Here is a 26,863-nt window from a genome sequence, read left to right as displayed (position 1 = left end):
TAGCCAAAATGAGAAAACCATGGGCAACATAAACAGGTCTAGCTAATGATGGGAGAAAAAGCCAAGACCCTCCTGAAACACGGTACAGAGATGAGGCTGTCTAGGATGAGAAGACCAGTGAGAACAAACACTTAGACTGAACATGGGGTCATTTCAACATCTGGATTTGAATAATCAGGACTAAGAGGAACACCAAGAGTGGATAATGAGGAAACTGGAACATCCATGATGACTCGCCTCAAGGGGTTGTTACCGATTAGTCCCTGCTCAGCATCTCCTAAAATGAAAATCAAGGAATGATCCTTGGATGTCAACACTAGTGAATGCTAACCAGCAGGAAGGAAGACTCGATTCTCCACATACTATAAGAACCAAACCACAAAACACAATACCTAGGGATTCTGAAATTCTGTGTTGTTTAAACACACGGACTAACAGGGATTTCATTTCGTCAACCAAAGTTTCACAACCAATGGCATGGCAACCATTGTGGATACTGTGCAGAAACAATACCCCTCTCCTCTCTGACCTAAAAATATCATAATCCAAGTGATTTCAATATTTCAAAATCTAACTTAGAAATAAAAAGAACCAGTATTGAGTTATTTAGAACCTTATAGTTTTATACCTGCAACAAATATACTTAGGGAATAATGCTTCCTTCTCAAACTTTCGGTGCCATCCTCTGATCTACTTGCCTCTGATGATAAACAGAGTCCCCACAGTCCTAGCTAATGTAATAATATGACTGGGATATGTGAAGTTTACATCGTATGTCTCCCCATATAGCTGCATTCGTTAAGACAATCTAACAATATCTTGCTAAAGAACTTTTTCATAAAATTAGGGCAACACTGGATATCACAGAGGCAGAATTAGAATTCAGTGGGGCAATGACATCGATATACAACCATTTTGGGGGGTTTCCCAGTCAATGCTATCACTGCTGTGTTGCAGAACCTTCCATGTAAACTGAGATAAACTAGCTTAGCAAATTAGGAAAAACAGGAGTCAAAGCCTGTGAGCAGGAACTTCCTTTCTGGATGACTAGATCCGTTTTCTCAGCTCCTATCCACCAAGCAGAACTATAAATCCAGAAAATAACACAAGAAACCTGGAAATTAACGCAGTCGCTGGGCATCGTAAGTGCCCACCCGACAGAAGATGACTCACCTGCTGGTTCACCCATCCTGGCATGACAATTCAGCCAGGTAGGCCCATTCCTTCTGGAACCGTATGTGATACCTCCGAGCACATACACATTTTACGATATACAATGTAAAGCCTATTTAGAACATGTGACATGAAATTTATAATATATAATACAAATTGAATATACAGCATTCAATTTATAACATACAATATAATACACAATTTATCCTTCCTTTCCCCTGGCTCCTGAAGGCCCGAGTGTCCCCTGCCTGTGGCCAGGGCCGGCATATGATACGCACAAACATTTCAAGAAGACTCACCAGGCGAGGAGGGACAAACCTGAGGGTCCTGTGGAACCTACTGCCACTCCTCCGACACCAGCAGCCCAGCCCTTCCTGCAGGTGTTGCTCTTGGCTGCTCACCTCCTTGTTCGAAGGTTTGGCGCCAGTGCTCAGCACATGTTCCAACAAAGAACTCCACGACGCTGGATGCTAAGAAGAGAAAAGGGAAACAGCAACACTGAGCACCCTTTTTATAAACTCGGTATTCGACAGCATGCGTCAATTCTGATTGGATTCCCTTCAGGCACCAACCAATCAGAAAACAAAGACCAAGCCCACACAGGCTTGCACACGGGATGTGGCTCCAGGCTTCTCCGGAGCTCCTGCTGTCTGTACCAAGTAGACAGCGAGGCCAGGCTCCAGTGCGGTGGGGCCGCAGGTCAGCTGTTTGCTTCACTTTTGCCATGGAATTTATTCCACCATTCGATTTAAAATTTGACAGTTTTTCTCTTTAGGTACAGTACATACTCCTCTGATTGTCTCCCTAGAGTGTTCAAATAAAGTGAAACTGCTTTTATAGGACTCATGCATTGGGAGTGGTTTTGTTTTTCAACGACTGGATTACAGAAAGAAAACAAGTATGGGATGCTGGCATTACGGGTGGTGGCTTGACCCACTGCACAACACTAGCCCCTACCCACAGGAATTTAGAAGCCCAATGATTTAGAAAAAGACTGTCTCACATGTGGAAGGAATGCAAATGTATAGTTTCGGTAAGTCTGAATGACTTTTATTGCAGAAAACAAGAAAACACAAAGATATTTCAACTAGGTGATGAGGAGTCTGATATACAACAAATGATTCATTTAGCAGTACCGTTACCACTGCGGGATCTTTTCCTCTAACTACTGGTTTAGACACTTGATTTAAATTTGCGGCCAGCCTTGGAAAGCTGGAAATCTTGATGCCAAGCAGAAGCGAGATGAAATTTGAAACAGAGGCATACCAGCTAGAACCACAGCCTAGACCTAATTCTAGTGTTTACCCTTGGCGAGAGTTGGAAATCACAAACTCTGTAAGTAAGAAAACACCATCTCCACCTCCAGATTCCACGTTAAGCACCATGTGCGCTGACCAACAATGCTTTCCTCCCTCCTACTTAATAAAAATATAATAAAAATAAGTCTATGATTGCTGCACTAATTGTAAGATACCTCTGCTTAAAGATACACCATGAAATAAAACATTTCAAGGATTTATAATAACTCTAAGAGGTTTCTAACTCAGAGAAAGTTCCAGGAGGCAAGGGTAGGTCTGTTCTAGTCTCTAGAACAGTGGGCAATCAATCCCCCAGGGCCCCAACTGTTCCCCTCCGAGGTGACTCAAAAACGCGTGCTTGAGCAATTTTGAAAAGTCACAAGTTGAGGGGCTGTGTACTAACAGAACCCTACCAGCCATCCAAATGAAGGGAGAACCATCATGCAGACATTGTGCAGACACCACACCACCTGTGGGTAAGGCCTCCCCAGTGTGCACAGCACTAGCCCTGGAAATGCCAGTCACAGGGCGTAACGATGCCCACGGGGGCTGTGCAGTGTGACAACTCTGCCAGTAATAACATCTCTACCCAACAGCTCTCGAGTAGCTCAGGAGCGTAGCAGTTACATCTTGTAAAACTAGCAGACGTGACTTTTACACAGGCCAAGAATATCTACTAGCTCACTTCACACAAGTCAGTATGTGTCATTTCTGATGATCACTTTATCAGCAAACTTCAACAAGAATTTCAGGCAAGATTTTAGGTCAGTAAGTACTGTAGGTCTGCAAGATTCTTCTTCTTTCCACTTGAGTTTTTCTTTGAATGGTTACAGGTTTTTTTTTTTTTTTTAAAAAAAAACATTTTATTTATTTTAAAGGCACAGTTACAGAAAGAGAGGGAGAGAAAGAGAAAGAGAAAGAGAAAGAGAAAGAGAAAGAGAAAGAGAGAGGTCTTCCATACACTAGTTCACTCCCCAGATGGCCACAATGGCCAGGAGCCTCTTCTGACTTTCCCACGTGGGTGCAGGAGCCCAAGCACTGGGGCTATCTTGTGCTGCCCTCCCAAGTGCATTAGCAGAGAGCTGGATTGGAAGTGGAGCTGGGAATCTGAATCAGCGTCCATATGGGACGCTGGTATCATTGGGGGCGGCTTTACCAGCTAAGCCAAAACACTGGCAGCAAAAGTTCTTATCTTCTACTTTAAGATTTACAAAACCCCTCAGAAATCTAGAAATTTTATGACACAGCTAACAACTCGGAAAGGACAAGAGTTATTAATGGGTGGAGTAGGGCATCTGGTACAGTGCTTAAGGAGAAACAACCTGGGCCTGGTGAGTGGACAGTGCTGTCTGTGACTGTCCTCCAACCTACTTTATTTTCAGCTGTGAGCCCTAGAGGTTTGAGAGCACATTTAATAATGTACAAAGCAAAGAGGCAGAAAGAAGGGCAGTCAGGCACAAGAGTGCACTGCTCTAGTCTTTTCCACACTGCAGGTGCGGAGATCTGTTCAACACCTGTGTAAATTTCAACGCGGTCAGCCTTGTGCTAGGGAGCGAGCTGGCCTGCAACCCCACTGCCTACTGCAGAATGCTAGCAAAGACCTAGTGATTCTGAACTAACACAAGTCATCAAAACAGTTCCAGGAATGCTCTGGTATGGATAATCCACGTTGCTCCCTGCAGCATTGCTTTAATGGTGAAATAGCCGAATTATCATACAAAATAGCAACCGCTTATGTTGGAATACAATGTAATCTTATACAGTCACAGCCAATGGATTATACTCAGCAGCCAAGGCCAACCTCACGGGCGCAGCCTACAGGGTCACAAAGGAGCCATCACACAGCGCTGGTACTCAGAAGGGCCTTCACTGGGTGTAAACCTCTGCTGGTGGTGACTCAAAATCCTCGGTTTATAAGCGAGTCCAAAGAACATGAGGCTGAGCCAAGGAGGTATGCGGGAGAAAGGAAAGAGCTTTATGACTTAGTACCTTTAGTGGCACTTTATCCCTGCCTTAGGAACAAGGCGCTCACAAAATTATGCAGCAGGCCCTGTTAGCAGTGGTGATGTAAGCCCCTCCCAAGCAGCCAGCCACCCTGTGAAGGAGGGAACGGAAGACCAACCAAGGAATGGCTTCTGGTATAGTGGCTAAGCCACTGCTGGAATCCCCACAGCCCATGTTAGAGTGCCCAGGATCAAGTCCTGGCTGAAGTCCTGATTCCAGCTTCCTGCTAATCCACCCTGGGAGGCAGCAGGTGAAGGCTCAAGTACTTACATCCCTGCCACTCACATAGGAGACTTGGATTGAGTTCCCAGGCCCTGGCTTCAGATACAGTTCCAGCTGTTGTGGGCACTAGGGAAGGAAACTAAGGGATGAAATATTTCTCTCTTCCTTTGAAATAAAGAAATAAGAAACAAAGACTAATCGCCAGGGACCTTGTGGACCCCTCAAGCCCTCTGGTCTTAACCCTACCAGCAAATCTCCTTTCATACCTAAGGGTCCCTCTCAAAAGTCAGTTCCAGTCCCCGGGTGGCAAGATGCCCACCTCAGACTCCTCCGATAGCTCAAAGAAAGATGACCACTGGTGGGAACCAGGACACAGGACCTATATTAACAAATCACAGCATGAGGCCACAGAGTTATTAAGAAGGGTCCTTAGTAACATAGGACAAGTCCCTGTGGTTCTGCTCCATACAAAGACAAGCCCAAAAGAAAAGTACCACTGGTTTTTATGAGCTACACCTCTCTGATACGCCACCTCTAGAACTACTGGAACCTGGGGTTCCAACCCCAGGAGGGACACAGCAGAGCAGGTTTTAAACTGGGGCTTTACTGTTTTTGATATATGGCCTAGGGCAGGTCCCCACCTCCTTTAGCCTCCTATTTCAAAGGGGATCAGCAGTGCCTTCCTCACAGAGCTTTGAAGAGGATTAAACAGTACAATGTGGTATAATTAAATAAAACTCTTGCTTTCCCTCCTTGTGCTGTTATTTAGAAATGAGACGATGGTACACTAAGAACCCTGACAAGTGAAAGTGCTTCAAGAATGCTGATTCTGTTGCTGTCTCCTTCCTTGGCCCTCGTGCCCTTGTTCTTGAGACCAGACCCTTCATAAACCATCAGTTCCTGTCCCAAGACCCACCAGTGAGTGTATTGTTAGTTCTGCATAGGCTGAATACCAACTGTGTACCAGGGACTACAGGAATGAAAGCAGAGAGAAAAGGCCTGCCCTGGACAAGCTCACAGTCTTCTATGAGATACAGGTATTTAGCAAATACATGCTGATAAAATGGGTTAAGCGCTTTACGAAGATAAGCAGTGTGTTATGCAAGTTCTGGAAACGTATCCCTGCCTGGGAGGATGAGAGAAAAGTATCACAGAGAAGGAAGACCCTTGAGTTGGATATTTTGAAACATGGCTACAACTTTCTCAAGCTGAAAACACTGAGGAACATCAAGTAGTGGCTGCCTATCTGCAGAGCAGTGGCAAGTCTGGCATGACAGAAGCAGAGGCTGTGCAGCTTGGAAAAGGAAGCTGTGAACAGACCTGAGAACAAGGCCTTGGAATGCCCCCCTAAGGGATTAGGGCTTTTGAAAGTATGCAAGAGGAGATGAGAAAAGATCAGACAGTCCCCTGTGCTTTCTAGGGAAATGCAGGTGGTATGCAGGCCTGAAGCAGAAAAGCCTGGAAGAAAGAATCCGGAGAGCAATGAGACTTGGCAGCAGGCAGCCTCGGCCTGAGGGCTTGTGTAGGACCTGAGCCACCACTGACATAGATTCGGTGACTACTAGGAGACAGATGCTGGTAAAGAGGGTGCTGCCAAGCTTGCCAACTTGGAAGGCAAGTCAGATGGAGCCGCCAATACAGAGATCAGTGCAATGTGTGGAGCAGGTTTGAATGGAACAGGAAGTCTGCGGTACCTGCAGGACACTCAAGTGTGTGTCTAAGAGGCTTCTCACGGACGCGGCCAAGACTGATTCCAGCCAGGGCCAGGAAACCCCCAAAACGGAACCCGGGCCGTGGGAAAAGTTCTTCCTCTCCCAACCCCCGCCTCCACCCGCCCACCGGCACTCCTGTCACACTCGCCCTCCCTCGACGCTGCCCCACACGCCTTCCTTCCCCTTCCTTCCACGCCACCCCACCTTCACGCCACCTTTTCCTTCTCCCCCCTTCCTCTCTCCTCCCGAATCTCCCTTGGCCGCCTCTGTCCTCCTCCTCTCCCCTCCACCCCTCACATGCACACCCCTTGCCTGCTATCTGCACCCCAGGCCCCACCTACCCCGCGACGACGGGAAGGCCATCGCGCCCAACTCACCAAACAAAAAGCGTTTCTGCTCCTCTGGAACAGGAGCCGAGGCCCGAGGGGTAGACTTCCGGAAGCTGCCCAAGAAGAGGCCCGCGCCTACACATTTCCAGAAGGGCAAGGTAACTGATGCGGCTGTCCCGGGCTGCAGTGTCTCTGATTCAGGCCTGACCCCAGAGGCACTGGGTCTCACTCAGGCTCCACCAACAGCATCGAGGACGGCTCCTCAAGACTTGAACAGGCTTTTGGGCAGGAACAGATGAGGAGCAGACTTCCATCTGAGGATGGCTGAGCAGGAGATGTACCTACGGGTACAATTCCTGGTCACAGCGCAGGGCGCAAATTCACTCCCCACAGGCAGCTGCCATGGCACCATGGGACACATCTGCATGCTGCTACGTCCAGTGTGGGGCGCCCAAGAGCCGATTCCAGTCCCGCTACTCCAGGTTGGGAACCAGGGAGGCAGCCGCTGATGGCCCAGGTACTTGGACCCTGCCTCCTTCCCTCCTGGGAGTCCTGAATGGAGGTCAAGCCTCCTGGCTTCTGCCTGGCCCAGCGCTGGCCATTGAAGCCGCCTGGGGAGAGAAGCAGTGCATGGGGCATCGCAAGCACTCTTGCTCTCTCTCAGTGATTGCCCATCTGGTGGTTCGCCCTCCTCCCAGGTGGCTACAAAGGCCAGGGCTGGGCCAGGCTGAAACAGAAGCCAGGGACTTTATCTGGTGCCCCATTCTGAGAACCTGCCACCGGGCCCCTGGCTCCTGAATACTGGCTCCGGATCTGCTCAGCCCCCATCATTGAGCCAATTTGCAGAGGACCAGCAGATGGAAGACTTACTTTCTCTTTCTCTCTCTCTCTCTCTGCATATAACTCTGAATTTCAAATCAACAAATAAGAACTTTATATAAAAAAAAGGGGGGGAAGACATAGCTATAAATAAAATACTACATCACGGCCAACTACTAGAGTTTATATCAAACTTGATACTATATGCATCACCTGGCCTATTAACACAGAACTCCTGTGGGAAGGATAGTTAAAACCCGTGATTTGCAAACCCTTCCAAAAAGGAGACAAAGGGGAAAAATCTTCCATCTCATCCCTTCGGACCAACATTTTCCCAACATCCAAAACAAATGCATCATAAAGAAAACGGCACATACGTATCTGTCATGACTGCGCTGTCACATTCCTCAACAAAATATTACCAAACGCGCTCCTGAAGCACAACCAAAGCTTAGCATGCTGGGTGCAACTCCAGGAATGCAAGGATGGCTACCATACACAATCAATATATCACAGAACAGAATAAACATGGGGAAAGCCCACAAAGTATCCCTATAGACACAGAAAACCTAGTTCACAAAAACTCCCACCACTTTGGCCATATCAAAATAAAAAGGAATCATCAAATCAGGAACAGAAGCTAAACCTCGGCTTGACAATGGCCTCTCACTGAAAACCCACAGAGCGCTAACATCACACCAAATGCCAGTTAACCGGAAACTGTCCTCCTAGACCAGGAAACAGACGAGCATTTTCGCTCTTATTCCTCCCCGTCAGCAGTCTCGGGGGTCTCGAGCAGGGCGGCTGGGCCATCAAAACGCAAACAGACGGGAACGCGGAGCCGCTCCGGGAGGAGACGGAGGCCCCTCTGCTCTGGCAGAGCTGCTCGCACACTGGGGAAAGTTGCAGACCGACCGTCCGCACAGCAAGACCACGACTCCACCCGCGCCTTCGGGACCTGAGAGCAACAGGCACGCCGGCAGCGAAGACTCGCAGCGGGAAACCCCAACAGCCCCCGCATCACTCACTGCCAAGGGGGCCCGGTCTGCTGGCGGCACAGGGGCCCGCGAAGGCCGCTGCTTCCACGAAGGGCCGAAGAAGAGAACCGTGCCCGGGAAACGGCGCGGCAGCCTCGGGCCGCAGCCTCTCTGAGCCCGGCCTGACCCCGGGGGCGCTGGGTCTCCCGCAGGCTCCGCCGGCAGCGTCCAGGCCTGCTCCCGACGGCTCGCGCGGGCTCTCCGGCAGCAGCGGACGGGACCCGCGAGGACTCCTACCTGAGCGCCGCGGGCCACAAGGGGCCACTTCCGGGGCACAAGGGGCCACTTCCGGGGCACAGCGCCGGGCGCAGGCGCACTCCCCACGGGTGGCCACCGTGGCGCCACCGGACGCACCTGCGCACTGCCTGCCGCGTCCAGCGTCCGACGCCCCAGGGCCGCTGGCGGGGCGGCCTCTCCAGCCTGTGACCCAGGGACCACGCCTCCCGGCCTCCTGGGCGCCCTGAATGGAGGTCAAGCCTCCTGGCTTCTGCCTGGCCCGGCGCTGGCCGTTGGAGCCGCTTGGGGAGAGAAGCAGAGCACCGGGCATCGCGAGCACTCTTGCGTCTTGCTCTCTCTCACGGATCGTCCCTCTGGGGGTTCAACCCCCAGGTGGCTACTAAGGCCGGGGCCAGGCCGGGCCGAAGCAGAAGCCGGGGACTGTATCTGGTGCTCCACTCTGGGTTCAGGGGCCTGAGTCCTTGGGCCGTCTCCCTCTGCTTTCCTAGGCATGGCAGCAGACAGCTGGATCCCACGGGGAAAGGCTCCCAGGAGGGGCCGGCGCTGTGGGGGAGCGGGTAAAGCCACCGCCCGCAGCGCCTGCATCCACATGGGCGCAGGTTCGAGTCCCGGCTGCTCCACTTCCGGTGCAGCTCTCTGCAGAAGAGGGACAAATCCTTGGGCCCCTGCACCCATGCGGTACACCCCGGGAAGGCTCTTGGCTCCTGGCTTCAGATCCGCTCAGCCCCGCCCATTGCAGCCAATTGGGTAGCAGACCAGCAGATGGAAGACCTCTCCATAGCGATTCTCTCTCTCTCTCTCCCCCTCTCCCTCTCCCTCTCCCTCCCTCCAGCCCTCCCTGAATTTCATATAAATAAGATCTTCAAAAAAATAAAAAATTAAGAAAAGGAAGACATAGCTTTAAATAAAATACTACATCAAGGCCAACTACTACAGTTCATTACAATTTGATATTATATACATTACCTACCCTATTAACATAGAATTTGAAAAGGAATTTAACTCACTCTTAGAAAAGGTGTTGGTGGCAGGCAACGCAGCTCACTAGGCTAATCCTCCACCTAGTGGCGCCGGCACACCGGGTTCTAGTCCCGGTCAGGGTGCCGGATTCTGTCCCGGTTGCTCCCTCTTCCAGGCCAGCTCTCTACTGTGGCCCGGGAGTGCAGTAGAGGATGGCCCGAGTCCTTGGGCCCTGTACCCGCATGGGAGACCAGGATAAGTACCTGGCTCCTGCCTTTGGATCAGCGCGGTGCACCGGCTGCGGCGGCCACTGAACCAATGGCAAAGGAAGACCTTTCTCTCTGTCTCTCTCTCACTGTCCACTCTGCCTGTCAAAAAAAAAAAAAAAGGTGTTGGTACCCATTCTTTCTCTTCTGCCCTTAGAAACGTTCCGTGTGGTATTATCTATGACTTACGCATGAGGAAATCAATGTAGTTTATTTATTCAGACACTTGGGTACCCACTCGCACAGGGACTTGAGACACCTGTGATCTACAGAGTTTTCCACTGAACACAGGTCTGCAACCCAACCTCCGCCCTCCACAGTCTAGGCCTGCATTTAATGGATGGAGCATGCTTGAACTAGGACAAACCGTGTCTTCCACAAAGCACGATAGAATACGTAAATGTAGCGTCTGAGGTCCCTCTTGGCATTTTCTACGTGCACGTTATCACGTTGGTACTTTTTCTCTCCTTTCTCAACGTTAGATACAAATTGGGAGGGAGGAAGTCAAACTATCACTATTGGCAGAGGACATGATTCCATACAGAGGAGATCCACACGACTCCACTGAGAGACTATCGAAACTCAGAGTAGAGTTTGGTAAAGTGGCAGGATAGAAAATCAACAGCCTTTGTATACGCAGACAGTGCCGTGGCTCAGAAAGAACGTCTAGGACCAATCCCGTCCACATAGCTACAAACAAAATACAGGCTCTGGGGACCATTTCAACCAAGGATGTCCACTAGCTGAGAATCACAACAGATTAAAGAAAGGAATAGAAGAGGGCAAAAAGCAAAAAACCAAATTGAGAAGCTTCTGCACTGCAAGCAAAACACTCGGCAAAGCGCAGAGGCAACTAACAGAATGGGAGAAATTATCTGCAAAGTATGCAGCTGGTAAAGGATTCACTACCAGAGGTTTTCAAGAAACTCAACAGCAGCAAAACAAACCACCCACTCAAGAAACGGGCCAAGGACTTCCGCAGACATGGTTCAAGAAAGGAAATCCAAATGGCCAACAAACACATGCAAAAATGCTCAGGGTTACTAGCCATCAGGGAAATGCACAGCAATACTACAACAGCCTTGAGGATGTCAGGGGGGGAAAGGCGGCCTGCTCCGCTGTTGGTGGGAATGTAAACTGGTATAGCCACTGTGGGAGACAGTATGAGAAACCTCAGAAACCTGAATATAGACAAACCAGCCGTTCCACCCCGGGGAATATACGCAAGGGAAAGGAAATCAGCATATGGAAGAGTCATATTTACTGCAGCTCAATTCGCAACAGCAAAGATAGGCAATCAACCAAAACGCCGCTCTCCTGAAGACGGAAGAAAGAAATTACGGGCCATGTACACCACACATACATATACAGACCGCAGGGGAGAGGAAAGGCCATCATTTTGAAATAGCCCTGCCTATATGTTCTCCACTTGAGAACAAGGAGACCACTCTACCTTAGAGCCTAATCGACCTTGGGGAAGGGCAATTAACCAACTCCTGCCCCTGGAAGACTTGCTGTCTTACACAGGGGATAAAAGAGCAAAGAAAAAGGCTAGAAAAGTATTGTGAAAGCTACAGGCTAGGGGTGTAGGCCAATGAAACCAAATATTCAATCCTAAGATTATACATGCTTTCTTCCTTCAATACTTTAGCACATCACCCGGGCTCCAGATCTATACCAGACACAGGTTCTATTTAAGAAGGAATTTCTAGGGAAACCCCAAAAAAGAGTGTGAGACACCAAAATAAAGGCCCAAAAGGAAAATGAAACCTCTGATACCTACAGCAAAGCAAACATTAAATAGCCTAACTCCCACCCAGAGGAACATAAACCTCACACTAAGTGACCTGCTTACTTTGCTTTCTATTACCTGATACATTGTGTCCAGCTTTCAGAAAAAAAAAAAAAGTTAAAGCAAGAAAAATGCACAGTCTGAAGAGACAAAGCAAGCATCAAAACCAGGCCCTACCATGGCAAAGATTCTGGAGCTGTCTGACTGGGTTATTAACACAACTGTAATAGAAAAATTGGACGATATACAGGACCACGTGAATAATGCACACAGATAGATGGAAACTCTCAAAGAATCAAAAGGGGCCGCCAGATCAAAACAACCACTGAGACAGAAACGAAGAATGTCTTGGAGGGGCTCATTATCAGACTAGACACTAGAGAGAAGACAATCCGTGAGCGGGTGTGTATCGATAAAAACTTCCTAAACTAAAAACCAAAGAAAGAAATGGGGAAAACGCTAATGGAATGCCTAAGATTATGGGACAATTACAAAGGTATGACACACACAAAGCAGGAATACTAGAAGAAAGGAAGGAACAGGGGCAATATTGGAAGTAATGACGGCCGAAAACGTTCCAAAAGCTGAAGGTAAAAACGATAGAGGTTGAGGGGCTGGCGCTGTGGCGTAGCAGATACAGCTGCCACCTGCAGCATCGGCATCCCATATGGGTGCCGGTTCGAATCCCATATGCCCCACTTCCGATCCAGCTCTCTACTGTGGCCTGGGAAAGCAGCAAAAGATGGCTCAAGTCCTTGGTCCCCTGCACCCACATGGGAGACCCAGAAGGTCCTGGCTCCCGCCTTTGAATCGGCATAGCTCTGACCATTGTGGCCATCTGGGGAGTGAACCAGCAGATGGAAGACCTCTCTGTCTGCCTCTGCCTCTCTGTAATTCTGCCTTTCACATGAATAAATAAATACATCTTAAAAAAAAAAAAAGGTTGAATATCACTGGTAGAAAATGTTTGGTGATAGAAATATCTCAGATGAGAAACAATGACTTGATCAGCCCTTGTCCTGACTGTCCAGGAACACCTTACTACTTTATTCCTTTTAGTATTTGTTTGTTCTACTTATTACCATTGGCTGAACTCTTTAATTTACACACAATTATTCTTAGGTGTTTAAATTCAACTGAAAAGTGATCCCTGTTAAATATAAGAGTGGGAATAAGAGAGGGAGGAGATGTACAGTTCGGCACATGCTCACTCAGACTTACCCTTAATGGTAGAGCTAGAAACGTGCCAGGGGATTCCAATTCAATCCCATCAATGTGGCATGTACCAATGCCATCTTACTAGTCTAAAGTGATCAGTTTCAGTTCATAATTGATCATAATGAGAGGATTAAATGTCAAAGGGATCACATAAACAAGTCTACTGTCTGCTTCTACTAACTGATAGAATTAAAAAGGAGAAAACAATCCAACATGGGAAGCAGGATACACAGCAGACTCATAGAATGGCCAAAGCCCTAAACAGCACTCTGGCCTCCGAATCAGCCCCTAAGGCATTCGGATCTGGCTAAAAAGCCCATGAGAGTATTTCAGGCATGGGAAGTCAAGACACTCTGGCAAAAGAAAAAAATGACCTAAATTTAAGAACGCTGTGAGTGAGATCCCAGAGGAAAGAACAGGCCAGCAAAGAAGGAGGTACTTTTCTCTGAAGGGAGGAGAGAACTTCCACTTTGACTCTGGCCTTGTCTAAATAAGATCAGAGTTGGTGAACTCCAGAGGAACTTCCATAGCCTTGGCAGCTCATGACAAGAGCCTCTGGTGATTACTGACGTCATCAATAAGAGTGTCCATTGTTAAATCAACAACAGGAGTCACTGTGCACTTACTCCCCATGTAACATCTCTGTCCTTAATGTGTTGTACTCTGTGAATGAATGCTAAAACTACTACTCAAACAGTACTCTATACTTTGTGTGTCTGTGTGGGTGCAGTCTGTTGGAATCTTTACTTAGTATATACTAATTTGATCTTCTATACATGAAGAGAATTGCAAATGAATTTTGATGAAGAATGGGATGGGAGAAGGAGTGGGGGATGGGATGGTTGCGGGTGGGATGGATGTTACTGGGGGAAAAGCCGCTATAATGCAAACATTGTGCTTTGGAAATTTATATTTATTAAATAGAAGTTGAAAAAGTAAAGTATGTGTGTATGTTGGTACAGTAGAGCATATGTGTAGTTTCTCAAATGGTAGCATCAACAGGAATAGAACAAAATTTTTCAAGTTAAAAGAGAGGTCAAAAAATCTATTAAAAAAGAAAAAGGAAAATAAATGTATTTAAAACTATTTTGGAAAATAAGAAAACAAGTATTCAAAATCAATCCCACGAAAACCCCTTTTGATGCCAGCTTGCCAACAGAAGACGTATATGCTCATATAATCACAGGCTCAACTAAGAGGTGATCCTTAACACTTTATAAGCATTTACCCACCTACTTAAAAACTTTTCATAACAAAAGAAATAGCTTTCGGGGCTGCCGTTGTGGGTGGGTGGGTTAATCCTCTGCCTGCAGCGCCTGCATCCCATGTGGGCGCCGGTTCTAGTCCCAGCTGCTCCTCTTCCAATCCAGCTCTCTGCTATGGCCTGGGAAAGCAGGGGAAGATGGCTCAAGTCCTTGGGCCCCTGCAGTCATGCCGGAGACAGGAAGAAGCTCCTGGCTCCTGGCTTCGGATCGGCACAGCTCCAGCCGTTGTGGCCATTTGGGGAGTGAACCACCAGACGGAAGGCCTTTCTCTCTGTCTCTCCCTCTCACTGTCTGTAACTCTGCCTCTCAAATACATACATACCTACTTACATCCATACAATCTTAAAAAACTAAATAGCTTTCTAACATTTTACTCTATGGATGCAGCAGAATTTGCTACTTACTTATATATTATTCTTTTCCATGTATATATTATTCCTAACTTCATTTTTCCTCCCTCATCAGAAAGGAAGACATGCTCAGGTTTGAAAACTGTAAATCACAATCATTCAAAGAGGAGAGGATAAAAGCCACCATAACCCCTTCACTAGAATGAGCATGCTAACATGGAGGATTACCTTCTGTGCATTTATCCCATTCTTCATTACAACTAAGGTGACTTTAAACATCTTTGCACGTGAATGTGTGTTTGCATTTTTATTTCTTTAGAGTAGAAGATTGCAGAACAAGTGGATCATAAAGCACTAACTGTGTTGTGATCCTAGAATGCAATATCTAATTTCCTTTGGGAGCATTTCTTTCAATGCTGTTTTTCTCAATGCAACCCCAGATTACTAAGTCTGAAGCTAAAGCAGCAACTCTTAAGGTTCCAAAGCAATCATACACACATCTGACATCCTAGGAGCAGTGAGTCTCCCTTTCCATGCTCACAGCCCAGGCAGGCTGCCAGGTGTCTTCCCTGCGAGAGCCCACAGGCGGAAAACTCCACACCTCCTGGGCTGAGCTCACTCACTCCCTTCTTCCTTCTCCTGACAGGCCGGCACCACTAATCACCAAGCATTAGAACTAAGAGTTATCCTGAACCACCAATGTTACCTAAGTTCAATTGGTTAAGTTGTACCAGTAGCTACAACTGAACTGTCACTAAGGCCAACTGGTCCTATTTCACACAGACCTTGCACATCCTCCCCCTGCACAGCCACTGTCCCAGTTCAGAGTCTCATCGTGTCACCTACATAACTGCAATAGCTGCTCCCAGAAATTCACTCTGGATTTAAATCTATCCCAGTCGTCTAAAACAAAAAGTCATACCATTCCATCAACATCTGTCCTTACACAACCACAACCACACACACAGGAAACTCAATGTATCAAAACCAAACTGCTGATTTCCCCATGAAACCTCTTGCTCTGGCCCCCTATCTTCCCCTGCAATAACTGACCCACCATTTCACCAGCAGCTCAAGTCAAACCCTAGCATCATTCTCACTCCTTCATTTCCATCAAGCCATCAGTGCCACCTGTAAACTTTCTCCACTTCTCTCCATTTTCAGCCTGAGCAGATTTGAAGCAGGAGCCTGCAGCTTCCTCCAGGATTCCCAAACAGTTGCAGGAGACCAAGGACTTGGGTACTCTTCTACTGCTGGGCCGGGCCACAGCAGAGCTAGAATGGAAGCGGAGGTGCTGGGACGGAAGTGGAGGTGCTGGGACTTGAACCACCACCCATATGGGATGCTGCTACTTCAGGCAGCAGCTTCATCCACTCTGCCACGGCTCGGCCCGCCCCCACCCCCAAATGCCCAGGTTGTTGCACTCGTGATCCAGCTGGCTGCTAACAAGCCCAGGAAAGCAGAGCAAGAGGCCCAAGGACTTGGGCACCCGAACCCACACTGGAGTCCTGGATAAAGTACCTGGCTTCTGCTTCAGCCTGGCGCAGCCCCAGGACATCGTAGCCACCTGGGGTGTGAACCCATACACTGACTCTCTCTCCACCACTGCCTCATCAGTAACTCTGCCTTTCACACCAGTCTTTAAAAAGAAAAAACAATCCAGTACTTACCATGAGGTGTCAGAACCTTGGACAGGCTGGAACAGAGCACAAAGGGATTCCTGGGGTTTCTCTAAGCTTCTGCTGTCTAGTCCTTGTGTGCGGTCTGTGAAAATTCACCGGATTACGTGCAAGTTAATTCGAGTGCCCCAGGCCAGCTTTCCCGCACACACATTACAGTTCAGAACCACCCAGAGAAGAGAGGCCGGGAGTCAAGGCCGCTTCTCACGGACGTGGCCAAGACTGATTCCAGCCAGGGCCAGGAAACCTCCAAAATGGAACCCGGGCCGTGGGAAAAGTTCTTCCTCTCCCAACCCCCGCCTCCACCCGCCCACCGGCACTCCTGTCACACTCGCCTTCCCTCGACGCTGCCCCACACGCCTTCCTTCCCCTTCCTTCCACGCCACCCCACCTTCACGCCACCTTTTCCTTCTCCCCCCTTCCTCTCTCCTCCCGAATCTCCCTTGGCCGCCTCTCTCCTCCTCCTCTCCCCTCCACCCCTCACATGCACACCCCTTGCCTGCTATCTGCACCCCAGGCCCCACCTACCCCGCGACGACAGCAAGGCCATCGCGCCCAACTCACCAAAGAGCGTTTCTGCTCCTCTGGAACAGGAGCCGAGGCCCGAGGGGTAGACTTCCAGACTGCCCAAGAAGAGGACCGCGCCTACACATTTCCAGAAGGGCAAGGTAACTGATGCGGCTGTCCCGGGCTGCAGTGTCTCTGATTCAGGCCTGACCCCGGAGGCACTGGGTCTCACTCAGGCTCCGCCAGCAGCATCGAGGACGGCTCCTCAAGACTTGAACAGGCTTTTGGGCAGGAACAGATGAGGAGCAGACTTCCATCTGAGGATGGCTGAGCAGGAGATGTACCTACGGGTACAATTCCTGGTCACAGCGCAGGGCGCAAATTCACTCCCCACAGGCAGCTGCCATGGCGCCATGGGACACATCTGCATGCTGCTACGTCCAGTGTGGGGCGCCCAAGAGCCGATTCCAATCCCGCTACTCCAGGTTGGGAACCAGGGAGGCAGCCGCTGATGGCCCAGGTACTTGGATCCTGCCTCCTTCCCTCCTGGGAGTCCTGAATGGAGTTCTTGCCTCCTGGCTTCTGCCTGGCCCGGCGCTGGCCTTTGAAGCCACTTGGGGAGAGAAGCAGTGCATGGGGCATCACAAGCACTCTTGCTCTCTCTCAGTGATTGCCCATCTGGTGGTTCGCCCTCCTCCCAGGTGGCTACAAAGGCCAGGGCTGGGCCAGGCTGAAACAGAAGCCAGGGACTTTATCTGGTGCTCCATTCTGAGAACCTGCCACCGGGCCCCTGGCTCCTGAATACTGGCTCCGGATCTGCTCAGCTCCCATCATTGCGCTAATTTGGCGAGGACCAGCAGATGAAAGACTTACTTTCTCTCTCTCTCTCTCTGCATGTAACTCCGAATTTCAAATAAACAAATAAGAACTTTATAAAAAAAAAAAGGGGGGGGAGACATAGCTATAAATAAAATACTACATCACGGCCAACTACTAGAGTTTATATCAAACTTGATACTATATGCATCACCTAGCCTATTAACACAGAACTCCTGTGGGAAGGATAGTTAAAACCCGTGATTTGCAAACCCTTCCAAAAAGGAGATGAAGGGGAAAAATCTTCCATCTCATCCCTTCGGACCAACATTTTCCCAACAACCAAAACAAATGCATCATAAAGAAAACGGCACATACGTATCTGTCATGACTGCGCTGTCACATTCCTTAACAAAATATTACCAAACGCGCTCCTGAAGCACAACCAAAGCTTAGCACGCTGGGTGCAACTCCAGGAATGCAAGGATGGCTACCATACACAATCAATATATCACAGAACAGAATAAACATGGGGAAAGCCCACAAAGTATCCCTATAGACACAGAAAACCTATTTCACAAAAACTCCCACCGCTTTGGCGATATTAAAAAAAAAAAAAAAGGAATCATCAAATCAGGAACAGAAGGTAAACCTCGGCTTGACAATGGCCTCTCACTGAAAACCCACCGAGCGCTAACATCACACCAAATGCCAGTTAACCGGAAACTGTCCTCCTAGACCAGGAAACAGACGAGCGTTTTCGCTCTTATTCCTCCCCGTCAGCAGTCTCGGGGGTCTCGAGCAGGGCGGCTGGGCCATCAAAACGCAAACAGACGGGAACGCAGGGCCGCTCCAGGAGGAGACGGAGCCCCTCTGCTCTGGCACAGCTGCTTGCACACTGGGGAAAGTTGCAGACCGACCGTCCGCACAGCAAGACCACGACTCCACCCGCGCCTTTGGGACCCGAGAGCAACAGGCACGCCGGCAGGGAAGACTCGCAGCGGGAAACCCCAACAGCCCCCGCATCACTCACCGCCAAGGGGGCCCGGTCTGCTGGCGGCACAGGGGCCCGCGAAGGCCGCTGCTTCCACGAAGGGCCGAAGAAGAGAACCGCGCCCGGGAAACAGCGCGGCAGCCTCGGGCCGCAGCCTCTCTGAGCCCGGCCTGACCCCGGGGGCGCTGGGTCTCCCGCAGGCTCCGCCGGCAGCGTCCAGGACAGCTCCCGACGGCTCGCGCGGGCTCTCCGGCAGCAGCGGACGGGACCCGCGAGGACTCCTACCTGAGCGCCGCGGGCCACAAGGGGCCACTTCCGGGGCACAAGGGGCCACTTCCGGGGCACAGCGCCGGGCGCAGGCGCACTCCCCTTGGGCGGCCGCCGTGGCGCCGCGGGACGCACCTCCGCGCTGCCTGCCGCGTCCAGCGTCCGAAGCCCCAGGGCTGCAGGCGGGGCGGCCTCTCCAGCCTGTGACCCAGGGACCACGCCTCCCGGCCTCCTGGGCGCCCTGAATGGAGGTCAAGCCTCCTGGCTTCTGTAATGTAATTACATACTGTACTGGCTTCTGTAATTACATTATCCTGATTTATAATAAATAATATCATGAACTGAAGAATCAACAGAGAGCAGATTTTACATTTCATTATTAATACGGAGATATGTAAGAGCCAAAACAATGGTTTGTAAAGTATATCATGGAGGCTTCAGGGGAGATGAGAGGGACAGAGATTCTGGTGTTTTATTACGTACCCTGAGCACTATTTGAGTCTTTAAAACTATGTGCAGGTGTTGCTGGGAAAAATCAGGATAACACACGCTTACACATACACAATCAGTATGCCCAAGAGAACAACCATATCTCCTGTATTCCTACAGAATCATGGGAAAAATGATAGAGGTATCAAATATAGCTGCATTATTCAACTATCTACATAGAACTTACAAAGTAGATAGACTGTAGAATTTGAACTCGGGCACAGATTTGCAATTTCCTTTCTGAATTTCTGATTTTTCACCTCTTGTGTGGTTATACTGCTGGAAAGGAATCAAGTGTTAGAAAAGCTGAACCTTTAACACATATCTGGCAAACAGTAAGTGGTCATCATTTTTAATTCCCTCCCGTCCTCGGTAACATAATGCAGGCAGGAGGAAAGAAGACAGTTACTGTATTGTATTGATTCAAAGAGTTTTCACTGCTTTGAGCTGAAGATGTGTAATATAATCAATTGTGCCTAACAACTGCCAGCTGCCATTTTTCACATTTTATATCCCTGAAATTGGGCTGTTTTATAATGAACGGCATCCTAGAGACAATGAAACATGTACAGTAGTGGAAAGTACAGAACTCAAAGCATCCGTTTTTGCACTGGCTCAGGCACCGCCCACTCCACTGTCCCAAATGGCAAAATATTTCAATGTGAAACATTTACTTACATATATAGTTCCTTTCTATCAGTGAAAATGGTATCTAAACAATGAAATGAGAAATATGAGTCTTTTTGTGTCATGATTCCATAGTGGGGAAAAACTATAAAGGAAGTTTATTCTGAATATTTCTCAAATATTTCAATCACAAGAATTAATCTTTGTGTTTTCATAATGAATTGCATTTATTATACAGTCCCATGTCCCAAATGTGTTTAAATTATGAGGGAAAAAAAGACTAATTTCCGGTATACTTCCAGAAGTTTATGGGACACTCCCAGCTCAAATGCTCTCATATCATTTTATTTTATTTTATTTTTTATTTCCTCTCCCACAGAATGAGAGATTTCACTGTGGCAACCTCAGTGCTGTAATACTCCTGTCTCTCCCCATACAAGTTATACCTTGACATTTAGTGCTGTTTTCTGCATCTTCCTTGATAAAAAAAAAAGTACAGTTAGAACAAAAAAGAAATTGATCATTAATAATCCCAAAAAACAGGTATACCAATATATTATTTGTAGAACTGAAAGTTCAATATTTCATAAATGATTTCCAATGGTGTGGGGATTTCAGGAGTATAAACCATTCATCATTGTGAAAACTGATTGGGGTTTAATAACAATCATCTTTCACCAACTGGCATTGGCAGTTTCATTATCAGATATCATTTGAAAGCAGGGACTTCTTGATACAACCATTGTGCAATTCAATATAATTATATTGAGTCAACCTTCATCCTCCTGTGAAAATGCTTTTGGAAAATTATAATGAATTATCCAATTAGAGAGTGTGGTACCACTTGCTATTATGAAGAGGAAACTATGAAACAAAAATAGTGGGTATTTTATTGTATAAGAATTCAGGCTAAGAAATGGAATCCCAATTTCTGTGGCAGACTGTTATTTGAAAGGTACAGTAAGATTACCTTGATTACAATTAATAATAAAAGATCATCTGGTTTCATTTAAACAATTAAGTGAGGGAACAAATGTAGACAGAGAACATTTGTCGAACTTCAAGTTGTTGAGAAAACTAGATTTAATTAGTCAATAAATAGCTTTAGTTTTATGTGTGCGTGTGTGTGTGTGTCTGTGTCTGTCCAAGCATTAGAAATTCAGAGGACTGTATGGATCCCTTTCAATACATGTGCAAACGGTGTTAAGCAGCAGTGCACTTAACCATAGTAGAATGGCACTGAAGTTGTTAAAATTGCTCCAGCATCTACCTCTATCTTCTTGTTAATGCAGAACCTGGGAGGCAGCAGTGTTCACTCAAGTAGAGAAAATATTAATCATTTCTCATTTTTATATCCAGGGTAATCATTTGCAAAAGCTATGTTTCACTATTGCAAATAAAAATTAAGGGTATTATCTAATTGATTTGTCCAGCATGGAACTGACCTGAAAGTTACAAGCTCAAAGACAGATTCTGAATGTCTTACTTCTACAAGAAACTCAAACAGAAAACTCAAAAAATGCACCAGGTGCTGACGGTACATGATTCACTCACACATTCAACAAATCTTTGCTGTATGGCCAACATACATTACATGCTATCCTAAGCAGAGGACACAAGCTAACATTTATTGATCAATTTCAATGGGGAAGACACTGATCTATTAATTCCTTAAATCATCTCCATAATTATCTCATCTGTCCATTCTTACTAATGGGAAGATGAGGCCGTGATACTATGAGGGCACTAACACCTTGCCAAAGCCACACAGCCGGACAGTGGCAGAGCCTAACTTTGAAACCTGGGGACTCAGCTTCACGCTCCAGACTAAAGTCATTAGTCTCTATCAATTGTATAAGTTGACCTTTTTATAAGAAGACCTGAAAAAGGAAATAATCTATTACCGGAACCTGGAAATACAGAAAGAACAGTCACATTTCAGAACTGCTGTTGTTTCTGCAAGGTGGAGAAGCAGCAAAGCTCCACTGTTCAACCCCCAGCTGCAGCTCTGGGTTATTTTATTTACTGGTTTAAAAAAACCCAGAAGATGGGGCTGTGATTCACAGTTGCAAAAATTCAAGTCAGCTCTAAGAGTACCTGATTTCAAAACAAAGAAAAACAGGGCAAGAGAAAGAACACGAGAGAGAGAGAGAGAGAGAGAGAGAGAGAGAGAGAGATATTTGCAAGCAACAGATAACAAGGAAGCAGAAAATATCAAAGGCAGAGTAACTTCTGAGTATTTTTTCTTAATTACACCAAGAAGACATGACTTAACTAACAAGGAACCTAGTTCTCCAAGCTTCTCAGCTAAAACACTTTCAATATGAACAAAAGACTGACATCGAATGTAGAGGCCGGAGAGAGAGGACTTACTTATTCCATAAATGACTTATTTTCAGTGTTATAATTAATCAATTATTCAGTAAAGGTACAGAATGTGCACAACTTAATAAAATTGGAATTTTGCAATTTTACAAGACTATGTCTATAAAACAGTATGAAGTGTCCAGCTCATGATTAACTGTTTAACATAATACAGAAGCCTACAAACAGAAAACAGACTGGCTTCCGAACCTGGGTCCTTAAAATACTCATCCAAATTTTCCAATCATGTCTCTGTCTTATTAGATATTCCTCTCGTGATCTGATCTGTTCATGTTCTCTTGTATGTGGAACAAGAAAAGGACAAATAAAATATTTTAAAGGGCAAGTATTTGTCTTACCACTCAAGACACTCCATCCTGTATCTTATCCCTGGGTTCCCTGCCCGGCTCCTAACTTCAGCTTCAGGCAAATGCTCACCCTGGGAGGCAACAGTGATGGCTCAAGTGGCTGAGTCCCTGCCACCAAAGTGGGAGACTCAGACTGAGTTTCTGCCTCCTGGCTTAGCTCAGCTTAGTCCTGGACTTTGTGGGCATTTAGGAAGTCAATCTCTCTTTCTCTTTCTTTCTCTCCTCTCTCTCTCTCTCTCTCTCTCTCTCTCTCACTCTGCCTAACTAAATAGCATTTTTAAAAAAGGAAAATTTCTTTTTTCCCCCAGGTAACTGAAAATTGTAACTGAACAGAGTGAGAAACAGGAGATTAAAGTTTACTCTGTATCCGGGAAAGAAGATAATAAAAAAAGCCAAACGTAACCAGGTCATACGAGAAAAATTAATGGGAGGCACAGTCAACACCAGTCTGCCTGTGGCCAGGCCCCAGGTGAGGGAATCTTCACAGCCCGCCTGGGGTCTCTGAGCACCTATCAGTGGACTGACGCTGAGAGCAGGAGATAGGATGGGGCGGGGCACTGGGGATGCTGCTGACAGGTGCAGGACTCTCCACTCCAAATCATAAGCAACGTTTACAGGCAGGCGAGTTCAAATCTCTCTTTACTCTAACAAGGGGATACACTGAATTTGAGCTTTTAACAGTCTGGAAGTAAATAATCAAACATCATTGTTCATGCCCCATAGGAGATACCCACTACCTAAAAATAGGAATAATAAATAAAACTGTATCTCCAGTGACAGCAGGAGCTGCTCACTCAGCCTGAGGTTTGTAACCAGCCACACGCACGGATTTACCGAGAGAGGATTCCTGATAGCTGTTTTGTTCCTTCTGTACTTCAGATTATTACACGTAGATAGAAAAGAAAGTGTATCCCCTAAAATGGGTAAGAAATTCCAAACAAGATCTGGCCAGTTTACCCAAATGAATTTGTTCAGTTCATCTATATTATATTTAAAATATATCTACAGACTATTTTTAAAAGTATTTTTTAAGTTTGTTACAACTTAGGGGTTTTAAAAAGGGAAGTATATGTGTGTGCATATATGTACATGTGTATAATACACATACATATTGCAGATAGATAGACCGAAAGACAGACTGACCAAACCAAGCAGGCATTTCCTTTTGGACAGATATATCTGGTTGACAGTTCACCAAAGCTATTTTCCTCCTTGTTTTTTTATTTTTTTAAAAAAAGATTGATTGGTTGATTGATTTGAAAGACAGGGTGACTAGGCAGGGGTGATTTTCCATCCACTGGTTCACTTTCCAAATGTCCACAACAGCCAAGGCTGCTGGGTCAGGCCGAAGCCAGGAGCCAGGAGCTCCAGTTGGGCCTCCAGAGTGGATAGCGAGGATCCAACAACTTGAGCCACAGTCTGCTGCTTTCACAGGTGCAGGAGCAGGGAGATGGACTGGAAGCAAAGCCTCTGGGACTGGAACCAGCCTCCAATGTGGGATGCCGACATCACGAGCAGCAGCGTGACTCAGCGTGCCGCAGTGGCATTCGCATCACCGAAGTTTTGAGAAAGTCTGGAAAGATTTCAGAGTGCATACTTTTGCAAGGGTGAGTAACTTTACCTCATGCGTCATGCATGAAACACGAAAATTCTCATGCAAGAAATCACAGGAACGAAGCCCGCCTGCTGTTTTCCTTTTCTAGTTCTTTCTATTAACCAGCTGGCCCTTTACAGAACCACACGCACACTGACGTCTCCCTGTCATCTCTTCCTTCATTCACACCCCACACCTACAGCCCAGGAGAGCAGCCAGGTGTGCTTCACTGGCCTAGAGTTACATTTTGACGACCTGCTACTTTCATTCTCCAGGATGAAAGGCAGAGAACCAGAGAACGGATGCCCACAAGCACTTTGTTTATCTATGCAGAAGTGGCCCTTAATTGATGGAGCAACAAAAGCAAAAATGGCTCTACTTCTACTTTTCATTATTTTCTCTCTTTCTATGACAGCAGGTCCAAACACTGTCATTACAGCTTCTCATATGTGTGTAAATGGCTTGCACGATATTGCCTTCACTGATTTTTATGTTCCTTTGCATTCTATAACTTTCTGGCTGGCACTTTTAGCCTGTATTTCAAACTACTTGGCAATTTCCTGAAAAACGTGTTTATTTCCCCTCCGGAAACCCATATCTGGTCATTGCTCTAAATCTGAAGGATGCTTGTTCAGTACTGATACTGAATTCTTCATATGCCCTTCTAAAAGCATTTAATAGTGACAAGAACAGAAAGAAAAAAAATCTGTTTTCATATAAACTATTCATGCCCCCATATATTTCTTTTTTTACTGGTTTACATATTCTTTGCTTAATTCAACAGACTTTTTTTTGACAGGCAGAGTGGACAGTGAGAGAGAGAGACAGAGAGAAAGGTCTTCCTTTTCCGTTGGTTCACCCCCGAAATGGCCGCTGTGGCCGGTGCACCGCGCTGATCCGAAGCCAGGAGCCAGGTGCTTCTCCTGGTCTCCCATGCGGGTGCAGGGCCCAAGTGTGTATTAAGTAATGGGCATTGTGCTAGTTCTGGTGTTTCAAACAATCATCAGCTTTGACTTCAATAACCTAAGAGTACAGCAAGAAAGTCTGTTGAAGAAGAAGGAGAAGGAAGAAAGGGAAGAGGAGAGTGAGAAAGGAGGGAAGAAGAGAATGAGAAGGAAGGAAGAGGAGGAAAGAGAAGAGAGGGAAAAAGAGCAGACATTAGTGATCACTACCTAATATGATCACTGCTGAGACAGTGGTGCACCTAAATTCAGAGCCACGTGGGTGGGTCCACAACATACTTCATGGGTGGAGATGCATCCAAAAGCAGAGGAAAGGCCACAGGATTACGGGTCATATCAAGTTAAGTGTATTGACTGAAGGCTTTTCACAATATTTTCTGTATTTTGTTGAGCCTTGGAAAGGAAACAATAACGTACTTGTGACTTATTTATGAGAGAACACAATGGAACAGCCAAATGATTACATAAGACTGATTCAAATAGCAGTCGTAAGATCTTGTATTAGTATAGCGTACTTCCATTCATATTCTTACTGCTCCAAAACTTTTAACTCACATGGAACATAGCAATTGTATTGCAAATTTTATTTAAAATCATATTATAATGAAAGAATAGTAAAAAGTATAAGGATGAAAATCGTGGTAGAACACAGGAGAAAAGATATTCTAAGCATCCCGTGGTTCCAGAAGAAAATACATCACCAAATCATCATTTATAAGTGCACTAATATTGTATTCTAAAATTAAAAAAAAGAATCTGTTCACTAAAGCAAACAGAGCTAATCAAATGGAATAGAGGGCTTCAAAAGTGCACAGAAATTGAAAGTTATGAAAAAAGTCTCAAAAACTTTTGCACCAAAATTATCCTATATTTTGTTTCCATTCTTTTCCCCACATACTTTTTGAGGTGCCCTCATATAAAGAATTTATAATAATCGAGTTTCCATTTTCCAGGATGAAACGTGGAGCAGGGCACTTGATGAGGTACAACTAAGGTTTAACACCAGGTAGCAAGAGCCCATGTGAACCCAGGAAGAGATGGGCCTAGTGCCTCTAAGATGGGAACTGAAATTCTAGAAGCCAGAAAAGATGCCAAATTTTGAGAAATGGATAAAACAAAGAGCTTGTCAGAAAAAAAATTGCTTCAGGGAAAAAAAAAAAAGCTTACAGAGTAGGCCCCAAGGGGCTCCAAAAATAAGCTGTCCTTTAAATTGTTTAAAAGTAATGCAAGCAAATAGACACACACAGAGACACACGTACACAAATGGACATTTTCTTGGTCTAAATCAAATCTTTGCTTTTTGTAAAACACATTTTCAAAAAAATGTCCTTGAAGTTTTAAGCTCCACTGGTCCAAGACAAATCTAATGAAAGTCAGATTTCAGTGTGACTATGACACGGTCTGCTTCCTCCCTAGGAGCATACAGCTGCCACTTGCTTTATGAGATGTGCTTCTTGGTCCGCCCCAGAACTACCTGGGACTCTTAAAATGATGCAGCAAATGCACGCCTCTGT

At 46.6% G+C, this 26,863-nt stretch overlaps 1 protein-coding gene and 1 long non-coding RNA gene across 2 annotated transcripts in view; both read right to left on the bottom strand.

The window, feature by feature from the left end:
- The window catches only part of LOC149124922 (uncharacterized), a 29,035-nt gene extending 12,588 nt beyond the window's left edge, over positions 1-16,447 (bottom strand). The window contains exons 1-3 of the long non-coding RNA XR_016211704.1: positions 16,353-16,447; positions 6,787-7,079; positions 1,473-1,643 (exon numbers count right to left, since the gene is read on the bottom strand). This is a non-coding gene — a long non-coding RNA (uncharacterized LOC149124922). The remainder of the gene's footprint in view (positions 1-1,472; positions 1,644-6,786; positions 7,080-16,352) is intronic.
- A 484-nt stretch (positions 16,448-16,931) lies between these two features.
- Positions 16,932-26,863, bottom strand: part of LOC149124921 (uncharacterized) — a 30,625-nt gene continuing 20,693 nt past the window's right edge. Inside the window, exons 3-4 of the mRNA XM_089301755.1 lie at positions 18,718-19,121; positions 16,932-17,212 (exon numbers count right to left, since the gene is read on the bottom strand). Of these exons, the coding sequence (XP_089157881.1) occupies positions 17,069-17,212; positions 18,718-19,121 (548 nt within the window). The 3' untranslated portion in view covers positions 16,932-17,068. The remainder of the gene's footprint in view (positions 17,213-18,717; positions 19,122-26,863) is intronic.

Source organism: Oryctolagus cuniculus, chromosome 8, assembly GCF_051225735.1.
Source record: "Oryctolagus cuniculus isolate XC-2025 breed Fujian yellow rabbit chromosome 8, ASM5122573v1, whole genome shotgun sequence".
NCBI classification, from domain to species: domain Eukaryota; kingdom Metazoa; phylum Chordata; class Mammalia; order Lagomorpha; family Leporidae; genus Oryctolagus; species Oryctolagus cuniculus.
Note: the sequence above shows the minus strand (reverse complement) of the source record. Positions and strands in the feature narration are given on the sequence as shown.